This window comes from Polistes dominula, unplaced genomic scaffold (genome assembly GCF_049000335.1).
Source record: "Polistes dominula isolate Pdom_NZ unplaced genomic scaffold, Pdom_raw_medaka contig_79, whole genome shotgun sequence".
NCBI classification, from domain to species: domain Eukaryota; kingdom Metazoa; phylum Arthropoda; class Insecta; order Hymenoptera; family Vespidae; genus Polistes; species Polistes dominula.
In genome coordinates, this window is record NW_028300916.1 from 362,720 (window position 1) to 375,769 (window position 13,050).

The 13,050-nt window shown below is 29.2% G+C and overlaps 3 protein-coding genes across 4 annotated transcripts; all 3 read right to left on the reverse strand.

Annotated features, from left to right (window-relative positions):
• Positions 1-12: 12 nt before the first annotated feature.
• LOC107074254 (uncharacterized) lies at positions 13-3,159 on the reverse strand. Its single transcript, XM_089170643.1, is given in 8 exon segments — positions 13-175; positions 177-212; positions 325-513; positions 593-805; positions 888-1,121; positions 1,180-1,375; positions 1,484-1,860; positions 1,991-3,159. Coding segments are annotated over 8 exon segments (1,563 nt in total). The 5' UTR covers positions 2,282-3,159; the 3' UTR covers positions 13-148.
• A 257-nt stretch (positions 3,160-3,416) lies between these two features.
• Positions 3,417-6,629, reverse strand: LOC107074314 (hexosaminidase D). 2 transcript variants are annotated; one of them, XM_015335639.2, is made up of 10 exons: positions 6,313-6,629; positions 6,165-6,219; positions 5,790-5,828; positions 5,185-5,400; positions 4,756-5,104; positions 4,575-4,649; positions 4,300-4,495; positions 3,965-4,240; positions 3,778-3,864; positions 3,417-3,690 (listed from the first exon to the last, which is right to left on the reverse strand). In XM_015335639.2, the coding sequence occupies exons 1-10, from the start codon at positions 6,339-6,341 to the stop codon at positions 3,516-3,518; spliced, it is 1,497 nt and encodes a 498-aa protein (XP_015191125.1). In that variant the 5' UTR covers positions 6,342-6,629; the 3' UTR covers positions 3,417-3,515. The 2 variants fall into 2 exon arrangements, with proteins under 2 accessions (XP_015191125.1, XP_015191126.1); XM_015335640.2 differs by lacking the exon at positions 5,790-5,828 and having other exon boundaries at positions 6,313-6,626.
• Positions 6,630-7,786: 1,157 nt separating this feature from the next.
• not (ubiquitin carboxyl-terminal hydrolase nonstop) lies at positions 7,787-12,632 on the reverse strand. Its single transcript, XM_015335636.2, has 6 exons — positions 11,602-12,632; positions 10,323-10,455; positions 9,954-10,169; positions 9,450-9,864; positions 8,798-9,364; positions 7,787-8,707 (listed from the first exon to the last, which is right to left on the reverse strand). The coding sequence occupies exons 1-6, from the start codon at positions 12,157-12,159 to the stop codon at positions 8,650-8,652; spliced, it is 1,947 nt and encodes a 648-aa protein (XP_015191122.1). The 5' UTR covers positions 12,160-12,632; the 3' UTR covers positions 7,787-8,649.
• Between the last annotated feature and the right edge of the window lie 418 nt (positions 12,633-13,050).

Genomic DNA, 13,050 nt, shown 5'->3' on the forward strand with positions numbered 1-13,050 from the left:
ATTTAGAAATTGATAAATAAAATATAATTAATTTAAATTCAAATAATATAATGTAATTATTTATATACTTACATCCATTTATTAATATATATGACTTTATTACAATAGCACTAAAAATAGTAATAATAATACGTTACCATTATATTCATTAATTATTATTTCGAATGTTTTTTTTTCAATTGACACAGTTCATTCTCTAATATATTTATTTTCTGAAAATTTTCCAAATATTTATATGTGAGAAGATTTTAAGATATTTTAAAATAAGAAATGAAATAGATTTAAAAATTATAGATAAATAAAATATAAATTGAATAATTCTACCTTAAGATAATTCTGACGCTGATTTTCAGCTGTCTCGTCAGCTGCTGCAAAAAGTAATTTATATTTTTCTTCTAATGAATTGACCAAAGCATTTAATTCACGTTGCTTTTCTGAATACAAGGAAATGTATAAATCAGTCTTCTGTCCTTGAAATTGTATGCACAACGACTTGATTTCCATATCTTTGCTCTGTATTGCGAAAAAATAACTTTAAATAAAATTACATTACAAGATAGATAATAATTAATAATAAATGTTATAATTAAACCTTAAGGATATGATTAATTTTTGTTTCATAATCGTATACAAGCTTGTCTTTAGATTTTTTAAGCTTTAGTATAATCTTTTTCAACATTATTGTTTTAGAAATTAAATTCTCATTTTGATTTTGTGATACTAGTTCCATTTTACTTCTCATTTTATCAAACTCTTGTCTCATTATTGCATTTTGATCTGTTAACATGGCTCGTAATTTATTTTCCTGAAAGTATACATTTAAGTCATTTGATTAAAAAGAAAAAAAAGAAGTATAATGATAGAATTTATAAATTATAAACAATTACATCTTTTGTTTCTGTTTCAAGCTTAATTTCCATCTCTTTTATTTTATTTGTCAATAATTCGATTCTCTTATTTCCTTCTTCATCTTTCTTCAATAATTCCAAATCCTTCTGACGAATTAAATCTATCTGTGTATTTATTTCTAAATCTTTTTCTTTTAAAAAGACTTCATATTGCTGGCGCATGGATTCTAATTTATCTATACATTGCTTCTTTATTGCATTAATCTCTTCTTCCTTAGGAAAAGCTAATAAAAATCTTATTTTTCTATATTCAACAGATTTCATTTCTTACCTCATCGTGAATAATTTTATCCAATTTTTGTGACATTGTAAGTAAATTGTTATTTAAACTTTCATTTTTACATTCAGCTTCGTGCAACTGAAATTTCAATTTAGAAAACTGTTCGGCTACTTTATTTTTATACTGTTGAACATTTTCTTTATGAGTAGATTCTAAAACATTTTGTATTCTTTGCATCTCTGATAATCTAGTTAAATAAATCAATGTTGTATTCTTCTTACATTAATATATTGTTATAAGAAAACTTATCATTTGGTTTTTGAATGTAAAAAATAAAGCTTACATTTACACTCACTTAGCTTTCAGTACGATAATCTCAGAAGTTAGTTGTCTTATATTAGAATGCAAACTTTCATTCATTTCTTGATACTCTAATAATTCTTTATGTAAATATTTATTTTCCATTTGTAATTCTTTAATAATAGCAATCGGTGAATCTGTATCATGGCTATGCGTTATGAACTGATTTCTATCTCCTATGTTATTGTCATTAAATTGATCTGATGATTGTTCAAACATATGTGAACATTGACTTGTATTTGTAGAATTTGTATCTTGTATTCTGAATACAGCATTTAGCGAATGTGTTTTATGTTCATTAGTTCGTTCCTGCTTGTGATATGAAGTCGTACTAAATTCTGACAGATCACTCAAAGATGAACTAATATAAACCTAAATTATATCGTTATTAAATTAAGAAAAAATAACAATAATATTTTTAATCAAATTTAAACAATCATGTTATACGTTAATTATTAAATTATAAATTATACTTATATGAACATATGAGATATAAAATTACCATGCGATATGGTTTATGTAATGGTAAGAGAGGTCCTAAAGGAGGAGGTTTACTAAATATTCCTCCTACATGACCTCTTTTCAATTGCTGACATAATTCAAGAAGATACTCATTTCTAAGACTACGTTGAAAAGAAGAAAGATTTAGTTTATCGAGCCAAATTTTACATAATTGAGCATCTTCCGCACATGTTAGATTTAATATAAAAGGTTTCACACTAATTAATGTTTGTTTAAAAAATTCATCCTGTTTAAGAGCTTCTTGTTCATCGTGGTCCTGGAGCTGTGACATGATTTTATATTATTTGACAGTACATTTTAACTAATAATATGAAAACATAATGTTTTCCACAAGAATGTTAAATTACACATTTTTTATAATTTTTTTTTTATAAATATGTGAAACTTTAGTAGATATAGTACTTATTTAATAAATCTTTTCATAACAAATACAATATGGCCACAGATGTTATAATATTTCAAAAAAAAACAAATGTCACTCTACTTATTTTTCTAACCAGTAAATGTTTGTTTTGTCATTTCGTTTGTACGAATATTAATATTATGTTATCACAGAAACAAGCATTATTAGTATTTATTATCTCCTCATTTCAATTTTCTCATTTAATATTATATTATTTTATTTTATTTTTTGTTACCTTACAGAAGATCTCTATTATACATAAATAAATATATTAAAATGAAGTAATTAATTTTGTTCTATAGTATTAAAAAAACATAAAATTTACATCCATCTAATAATTTCATATAATGTGCATAGGAATACAAATTTTGAACGTAAATAAAAATCAAAGGTTTCTTAATATTTTTGTTTTCAAAAGTAATGTATCATAAATAATATTAATTACAAGTACAAAACATACTTATATTTCTCATCTATCGATATTTTAGTTCTATAAGCTAATGGGAAAGATAAAGTAAAGATAAATCTAATGTTACTACCTTTCAAAAATATGATAAACATATAATACGTACTTAACTCCTCGTATCATAATGTTTGACGTTAAAATGCAATTTTAGTTAGTCTAAGTTCCATAGCAGATTTTCTCTTACAATTAGCCGAATATTTCATAATATGAGGGAACTGACCATTCATAATGTATGCATCATTAGACGAGGTAGAATGAAAGTAAACTAAGAGAAAAACGACTTACTATCTTTTCATAGCCGAATATCACAGCATAGTTTACGATATGACAAAGTACGATGGCAAATGATGTACGGTTGCTCTCATAGATTCACTTACGTTCACAAATGAAGTATTAAAATAATTATTTCCTCTTATAAAATTACATCGCATACCACTTGCGTGACATTATATTTTGAAGCCTAATTTCTAATTTTATTACATCTAAAAGGAATATTTCACATTATACACTATTTATTTGTATTCTTCTTCTTTATACTTTCTTTTACTCTAAACTCTATTGTTTATGAATGACTTCCATCCAAAATTACTTTCTGAGGTAAAAAATAAATGAATACTACATTATACTAAATATATTTTACGCGCGAATGTTAATCCTAAGTTGGTTTTCTGTTATTTGCTTCAACTCCGTTAGCTTTACTTTCATCGGTTGAAGATTTGTGCCCATCCACTCATTAATCATAAATGGAAAGAAGATATTTTCCATATGAAGTCTTAAATATGCCTCCAAAGATGATAGTTCCAATAACATACTATAGTATATGTATAATATATATATATATATATGCGATTATTTTGTTTTAACAAAAAGCTATGTTAAGACATAATGTAATACTTACCCCGAGAATGCAGGTATTAAACTCTCCAGTTGCATAGGGTTTGTATAATTGTTATCAATTTGCCATGGATTCATCCAAGTTAATATTCTGTTTAAATTTATATTCATACAAAATGCACATATATATAGATATATAGATATTAAACAACAAACGATGCTAATAAATTGTAAAACTTTTTTATACGTACTGATCATTGACTAAAACATTTTGATATTTATTTTTGTAATCTATGAACCACTCGATACCAACTGCTACTTCCCAGCCAGGAAACGATAGTTCATTTGGCATTGTTTGTCGTGGATGAGGTATTGTTTGTAAATCTAAAGGATTTGAATATCCTAAACTCTTAGCAACTTCCATATGTGATTGTTCTGAGTAACCATGGAGCCATGCTTTTAAGCAAAGTGCTAATGATGGTATTGCTGCAGGTAATAACTCACACATTGTAGCATAATGATCATACCTAAATAGAAAAATCATCTCCAAGAAACTATTATTAAGTATAATTTACAAAAAATTTACCTTGACCATCCAGTGAATGCTATGCCTCGAAATTCTCGAACTTTATTTACATTAATACTTAATTCTTCCAACCATTTCTCATGATTACTTATATGATGTCGAATTATCGGAATATGCCGACAAGACCCAGTTGCACCTTTAAATGCAGTTGCTACCCAAATGTTTGGAAATATAGTACTATATTTATCCCAGATATCTGTGAATAACATTGATTTATTGTTTTATTCCATTTAATTTGAATAAATGAATCATCCGATTATATATATTATATATACCTTGAGGTAGAGAAAAAGTTTCTCTAGAAGCGTAGTGCCAAATCATTGGTTCAACATATTTCCCTAAATAATACTCTGCGAGCAAAAATAATATAATTTTAATCGAACATTTATTGAAAAAAAAGAAAATGAAACTGAAGAAGAAAATGAATCATTTAATAAATAATATTAATTCAAATACCATTCAAGACCCTTAAGTCTATTGATCTCAGCATATCATCCCACATAATTATCTTCAAATAAGGATATGTCTCTTGTATATATTGTGCGACAGCTAAAACATGCTCCAAGAATAAAGATGATTTTCCATGTTTACTAGCGGCAGCCCGTTTGGTACAAACAGAACAAAGACCAAGATGCCAAATTTCATCAGCTCCTATGTGTAAATATTGTATATCTGGATGAAAATTAACTATTTGACGAATTAAAGATGTTACCAAATTCATAGTTAGTGGATTAGATGGACACATAGAGCTTGGAAAACGTTCAACTTCACGTAGAAAGCGCCATTCGTCATGCTTCAGTACAAACTGCAATAGAATATAAATGTACATAAATTAAAATGATATTCTGTTTATCTCTTGAATTATTTCATTTATTATTTACTTACCTCCATATGTCCAAAAGTTTGTACCAATGGTACAACTGCCAAACCACAATCTCCAGCTATCTGTAAGATTTGCTTTCCCTCTAGAAGTGTATATCCGTTTGCCAAATTGATCGGTCTGTTGCTTCCTATTTGAGTAAGCTCTCGAGTGTACGGGAAGGTATCTTCCCATTCTAATAGTAATCCAGTGGCACCCCATGTTCTTATCAAAGGAAATAACTGTAATGCGTTATGCAAATAATATAATTATAAGTTATATTATCAAGGCTATATTACATATTAGTAAATATTCAAATATATGATTATACCCATAAATATTAAATACTCATTTATTTAATCTAACAAAACATATAAACAAAATATTTCATTTCAATAATTAAATATATCGTTTAAACTAAAATCTCGTTGATCAAATCATTTGTTGAATCTTAGAAACAAAGAAAATCATAACTTAAAAATTAGATTACAACATAAATTAAATAATTTTAAATAAATAAATATTTCAAAGGTCCACTTAACTTTTGTTCTTTTTTAATTCAGAAGGAATCACATTAATATTTATTCATTATTCCTACGTGACACACTTTCCATTGTCGCATCAAACTTACATAGAATTGTTCTTTCCTTTCTTTCTTTCCTTTATAAATCTAAGAATGAAGGAAAACTAAGTTTTGTTCATGCAATATAAAAAAGAAATTATATTTATATTCTATTTGTCAAAATGAAGATATGTTATTATAATGATTTCTTTGAAAAGAAGAGTATCAAAAACGAAGAAATTATGCAAGTATAAAGCATTTAGAAAAGCATAGTTTATATATTTTTTTCTTATTTTTACTTATATATATATGTAGAATATAGTGGTAAAATTTTAAAGAAAAAAACTAGGACACCTTGTATATACATAAACACACTACTATATATATATAGATATACACATGATGCGTGTACAAACAGAACGATTGTTTTCTTACTTAACAAACCTTTTCGAAATAACTAACTCGTGGAGGAGCGCCCTTCAAGTCAAGGTGAACAAGTCTAGAAAATAATTAATATCTTGTCACAACGTGATATTTTAAATCTTGAAAGAAATAAATGAGTAATTTCTATATCACGAGATCGGCTGTTTACCTGTGCGAGCTAAACGTCAAGGCGTCCATCTTTTTTCATCACTACAACGTTAATTAATATAGCTTTGAAAAACTATCTATATATGCAATTAAAAATCATATAATTTACAATGTATAATGTATACACTTATGTAGTTTTTTTTATATAACTTTTATTCTACAATGTTGTCTTTTTTTCATCGACAATAATTAACTCGATACCCGTTACAATATGATAGTCCGCGCCATTTAAATTTAAATGTAAGTTAAGTACAAAGAGTATTATTAATCATATCATTAAATACCAAAGGACAATACAAAATGATTAAGCCACATAAATGAACACAAAATATATATATATATATATATATATATATATATATATATATACTATGATTGAAATAAAAAAATAAAATTCTGACAGATATATATACATACATATGTATATATAATTTACATTATGAAAACATATTATAAGATTTTTAAAACATAAGAGCATTGAAGAGAAAGGAAGAAACATATTACATAATATAATAAATATATGATATATTTTAAAATAGTAAAAAAATATGTTTTCGATGAAATATAATTTTTATTTCTGTATCATACCATTAATTCAGCCTTATATGAAGTGTTACAACTGCGGTGTACGGTGTTAATTCTCAAAACATGAAGCATCGGTCATATTCCTAATGTTACACGTGTAGATATATTGTGCAGTTGTGGCAATGCTTGTGGTTAATCAGTAATGTCAACTGACTCTAGCTTTTGTAACTATAATTTTCTTTGTATTTTATCATTAATATCATCATGCGAGATATTTAATCTCATTTATTTTATCTACATGCGCTTTGGAATAAAATTAAATGTATGTAGTAACACTTCGGTTTACAATTGTTGACAGAGAATCATACGTTATAATTAATTACATATCATTTTCTGCACTTAAAGCTTTTTAAATTGATCGTTACATATTTACATATATCGCGTTTATAATTAATAATACATGTTATCCTCGATTTCAATTTTCTCGTTCACATAGTATAGAAAATTGTATTTAATAGACAATGTACTAATATTTCACATAATATCCCTGTCAATGAACACAATACGGAAACCCGTTTCGAGTAAAGTATAATAACATAAATTGCTAGTTTTAAATGTTAAAAATACAAATGAGAGAGAGAGAGAGAGAGAGAGAGAGAGAAATAAAAGTGCAACTAACGTTTGGCACTTCGGTTAGGATCTTTTCTTTCTTTTAAAAAAAATATAAAAAGAAAAAGAAAACAAAGAAACAAAAAAAAAAAAAGAATCCTCTTTTTCCTTTTTTAAAACTACTATTCGTTAATTAAAATAGTACTTTCTTTTTACATTTTGTTTTCATTAGAAAAAATATTCCTACATGATGAATGACAAAAAAACGCATCTTATAATTTGATTAGATCACGACGTTAAAAAAAATATTTATAATAGGTACAACGGGCAACCACAAAAAATTTGATAAACAATTATTTTTATTATATACAGTCGAGCGAAAAAGATTCGCTTTTTAATTATTCTCCTCGCAATACGTTATTTCGTTTGTACAAAATTGTTTCATCCCAAGGACCGCTGATCCGAACGTACCTCGAATAAAAAATCTTTGATCTTACAATTGGAAAATGTATTTAATTGAATGGCTAAAAAGATTGTTTGAAAGCAATTAAAATAAATTGAATTCTTAACATGATAGTACACTAACGAAGTACGTTGTCATCTATCCTTGGCATTTCATGTATAGACGTGTCAGTTCAGAAATATAACAACAGTCAGCGACATACAAAAATTGTGATCTGTCATTTAAAAAAATTGAGCTAATCTTAAAACTATCCTTACATTATTATTTAGGACACAAACGAGGGAAGTGATCGCCAGAGGCACTCTCAGCTTAGTTCACCAAACGTAAATTATATACTGACACTAAATAAATTGTATAAACACGCTTGCTTCGTATATGACATCAAAAAATATCTATACTAATAAATCAATGTCCTGTAGTTTAATAGTTTCATTGCAATGATCGTTTTTTCATTTCATTTTTCAATTTTTCTATTAATTTCTCGTGCTAACATATAGATCAATAATTACGTTATTAAAATGATTTCCAATTTTTAAACGTCATCATATCTTATACATAATTAAATTAAATATGTATAGAATTTTGTATACACCTTGATTCTTAATATCAATCAATATTTAAACTTCATTGTATTAATGCGTGTCTGTTAATACAATAAAAAAAATTCAACATACGCTTAAGAACTTAAGTCTATCGCCCATCATTAATTGTGATAAATAAATTAATTATACAATTAAACATTTACACCCTACTATTTCGTCCATATTCCAAAATTTGTTTATGATAAAAAAGCAAATACCTGAAAAACAAAAGAGATATTTCTATAATTTTCCTTGATCATAATACGTATAATGTGGATAATTTTCATTATGATTATTAATTAACTCACCCTTCGCTAGTTAAAACATCTTTTAATTTAGCTCTTGTTATTAAATGGTCATCGCATTTGAACCATTGATCCCTTTGTTGTCTAATGAATGCTGTATAATGTCCTGTCTCAAGAGAACCTTCATGATTAATTACAGCAAACAGTGAGTATCGGTTATCACTGAACGTCATATCTTCTCCATTTTTTGGCAAGCCAGCGATCATAGAGCTGTTATTATTACCATTACGCCTGTGCGACATAAAAGGAGTCATGTCTAATTGTTCCGGAAATGAAATAAACGTAGAGATCTTTTTATCTTGAATGCTGGAGTGCTCAAATCGTTTCAGATGAAAACTAGCTACGATCGGTAATTGCTTCATTGTCAATTGTTTCGTACTTTCTTGATAAGTTTCACAATTGCTGCATTTTATTTTTGCACTAGAGCCTAAATGTTCTGCTCGCGTAAATCTTTCTAAACAATCTAATAACGAGGTAGGAGGTCCAGAATTATCCGATCCTGATGCACCAGCCGCGGGACCTAAATCCAAAGATATGTCCCAAAAAGGATCTATTGTAGTCGAAACTCCACTACAAAATAGTAATAAATAGTTATAATATACGTTAAATGCATGTTAATGAGTTTTAAAAACAATAAAATGAAAAAATATCTTACTTGCAAGCCTGACAAACAACATCACTCTGAAGTCCACCAGTAAATATTTGATCGATGATGCAATTGCAGTGATGGGGGTTATCTTTCACCAAAATTGGTGCAGCCTCGCAATGTCTATGTAAGACATCTAAAGTAGCAATAAAAAATTCGTGCGCATCTTGCTGTTCGTACCCTGCTAGATGCCTCGCATGTGTCCAAATTAAGTGAAGCAGTTTATGAAGCGTTACAGGTGTTTTACTACCGGAATAAAATTCTTGAAAAAGGTGGGACACTTCACAGACTAGGCAGCGAGAGGGTTGTGGGCAGTGATGACGGTCAGCCAGGAAGTAGTCTCGTAATAATGGAGTGTGTATTAATGCTTGCACAATACAGTTCATGAAACATGTGCTGCCAAGATTTATAAGTCCTCTTAGACCTAAAATGTTAAAGATATTTTTTATTAATACTTTATATAATATGATTTTTATTTTTATATCTTTAATAAGTAAAGTTCTGAATTAATACCTATAGTAGAATTTTCTACAACACGCCTTCGCCGTGGATGTTTTCGCAGTAACTCTGCTTCTATTTGAGTAGGTTCCCAAGTACGATAAAATTCTCCAAAGCTCAATGATTTTGCTAATTGGCTCCATTGCCCTTTAGCAACAGATAACAATTCTCTATCATAAACGTAATCTCCACATTGGAAGCACAAAATATTACCATAACTTAAATCCACAGCTGAAACATACATACAAATTTGTGATTAGTTATATTACAATGGAATCATCTCTTTCCTTCTCTTTCCTTCTCTCTCTCTCTCTCTCTCTCTCTCTCCCCTCCCTCCCTTACCCTCAAATTACTAATCTATAAAAATATATATGTATAAATTACCTAAAAAATGTTTCTTCGTTTTTGCGTGCTCTTGTATGTGACCTTTCACATAGCAACCAAAAAATATACAATGGAGACAAGAATGGAGACGATCTTTGTATGTATTACACGTATGACATAAGCAGCTTACAGCCTGAAAAATAAATTTAATTAATACATATATTGAAATTACATTAAATATGTAAATACAAAAACTAAAATTATTATAAATAATATTAAAATAATGTAAAAAATATAAAAAAACTTGTTGCCCTTGACAAAAAAAAATAATAATATAATATTCTTACATAAGCATTTCTAATCGTTTTTTTTTCAATCATGACAAATCTTTGTTATCTTCTCGTTGAAGATAAAAATAACAAATAACATTCTCTATATTTATTTTTCGCGCGATTTTAAAATGTATTCTACCACCAACGTGTATGTGGTCAACACAATGTCTAAAAAGTAAATATGAATCATTAATATGCAGCACTGTTGCATATCAATGAAACGTAATAAAATTATTTGAATGCTTTATATTTCGTAAAATTCTATAACCTACAATTCTAAAATATTTACGATAGTTGATAATGAAACAAATCCATGTTCATTCCTAAAAATTATGAATGAACATAACCTAATGAAAACATGAAGTGGTTATGTACTACATACTACGTGATACATTAAACGAAAACAACAAAAAACATATGTTCACGTTAGGTTATTGGTCTCTCTATTATCTGCATGATCCATGACTCAGAGAAAACAAAAGGCAGGGACAAGATTAAAGATAAATAGAAGATAAATGTAGTGTGGAAAAGTAAGATATAAAGATAAATAGAGAGAACAAGAGATAAGAATACGAAAACAGGATGACGTATAAATGAAATAAAAATTAAGCTTTTCTTTTCTTAAATTTGTTCGTAATAAAATGTTAGATTTCCAAAAGTACGGTATAAAAATTCACACAAAATAAAGAAATTAGATGGTAGGAAAAAGGCGGTAAGGAAAACTATCTACCTCATAATAACTAGGAGAAGGAAAAGATAAAGATAAAGCGACAGAGCGCGTGTGTATGCGTAGATGCATGTATATGGGAACATAACACCCACACACAATATACACACACCTTATATATATATATATAAACATATGCATAAAAAGAGGAGAGGGGGTAGAGAAAGATAGATCAAATTGGGAGGACTCGCGCGTGATAAGAATAAAGGTAAAGGTGTAATGTAATAAAGTTTTTAAATTGAATGGTTTTACTAGTTGAAGAAAAAAAATCTTTTCGCACCTTCCTTATGCGTGCCTCGGTAGATAAGCTGGTCACGAAATAGGAGTGTATCACTTTGTATGGCTGGATGCCCTTCGCTGCTTTAAAATTATTCAAGTGTATGCAGCCATGGTCACTCATCTCAAGCCTGCAGCTTGAGCGAGGTTGGTGTGCCTCTTCGACTTCGACGTCGTCGTCCTTCTTGTCCCCCCTGTCTTCTTCTTGTTCCCCCTGTCTCTTCTTGTCGAATAATTCCCTCAGTTGTTTTACGACGGGGCTGTCTTTGACAGGAATCCTTGGATCGTAAGGCAATTTATCTTTGGTGTTATCCCTTCTCCTCTTTCTTTTCTTTACGAGAGAATCTGATAATGTCGATCGGGAGGAAATTAATGTAGAAGCCTCCCACCGGCGCGACGCGCACGACGGCGAGCCGACGACGACGGCGGCAGCGGCGGAGGCGACCGAGCCGCCGACGTGGAGTGCTTGTTCGGCAACGCCGACGGAGGCCACGATGGAGGAGACTCCTGTGCGCGGGGAGTAGCACGCTGGCTTTGGCAGAAGCGCGCGTGTCGTTGACATGGAAAAGCGCGTGTGTTTTGAAAAATAAAAAATCTCGAGAAAGGATTTTATCCTAATTTAACAATAATAATTATTTCGTCTTGTCCTCGTCTCGTCTCGTCTCGTCTCGTCAATCCTCGTGTCGTGTCGTGTCGTCTCTTCTTTTATCACTATTGTACAGCGCTTATGTCTCCCTCTAGGGCACGAAGAGAAATTCGAAGAGATTCGAAGATAAATAACGCGCGCATGATAAAGAGATTAAAAATAGGGAAGAGAATGAGAGAGAACCAAAGAAAATAACAAAAAAGCAGATAATAGCAACACTTTACGATACAACGTTTTAATATTATTATCAAACTAAAAACGGTAAATACTGAGCTTTCTAAATAAACGAAATCGTCGCTCTCTGCATCTCTACTCCGCGTTCTCTTCCAACTGTGCACGCACATTAGCCGGTCAGAACAGGCGGTGCCGGCACGAAGGCAGCCTTCTTTTATCCCCACCACTCATTTTATACTACTAAACGTCACTGTCAAGGGCGCGCTCGTGAAGCTCCCTATAGTCTATTACCATTGATAGTTTCGTTAGTTTTCTATGTATTAGGAATTTCATTGGTTGCTTCAATTTAACCAATCGCGTTCTAGCTTACAAAAAGTAATAATGTTGATTTTTTTTTTTAAATTAATTTTTTCTTTTTAATGAAATTATTTCACGGAATATCATTAATTTATTTTGATTATTTATACGCTTTTTGCAATTATTTTTATTTAAGAATCTCAAATAATTAACTAAGTTACCTACATAAAAATTGACAAAACTATTATAATGGAAACTTTAAAAATTAACATTAAAATTTGTTGTTTATTTGTGGATAATTTAAATTGAATCAAAATGATGGTCGGGCTTGCGCAT

Excerpts from the sequence above, each read along its gene's own strand:
- LOC107074314 (XM_015335639.2), bottom strand. The coding sequence starts at position 6,341 with ATGGACGCCTTGACGTTTAGCTCGCACAG. Across the intron at positions 4,496-4,574 it reads AACTTTTTCTCTACCTCAAG|ATATCTGGGATAAATATAGT; the intron begins GTATATATAATA and ends TGTTATTCACAG. Across the intron at positions 3,865-3,964 it reads AATGTTTTAGTCAATGATCA|AATATTAACTTGGATGAATC; the intron begins GTACGTATAAAA and ends AAATTTAAACAG.
- not (XM_015335636.2), bottom strand. The coding sequence starts at position 12,159 with ATGTCAACGACACGCGCGCTTCTGCCAAAGCCAGCGTGCTACTCCCCG. Across the intron at positions 10,170-10,322 it reads AACGAAGAAACATTTTTTAG|CTGTGGATTTAAGTTATGGT; the intron begins GTAATTTATACA and ends TGTATGTTTCAG. Across the intron at positions 9,365-9,449 it reads GTTGTTTGTCAGGCTTGCAA|TGGAGTTTCGACTACAATAG; the intron begins GTAAGATATTTT and ends ACTATTTTGTAG.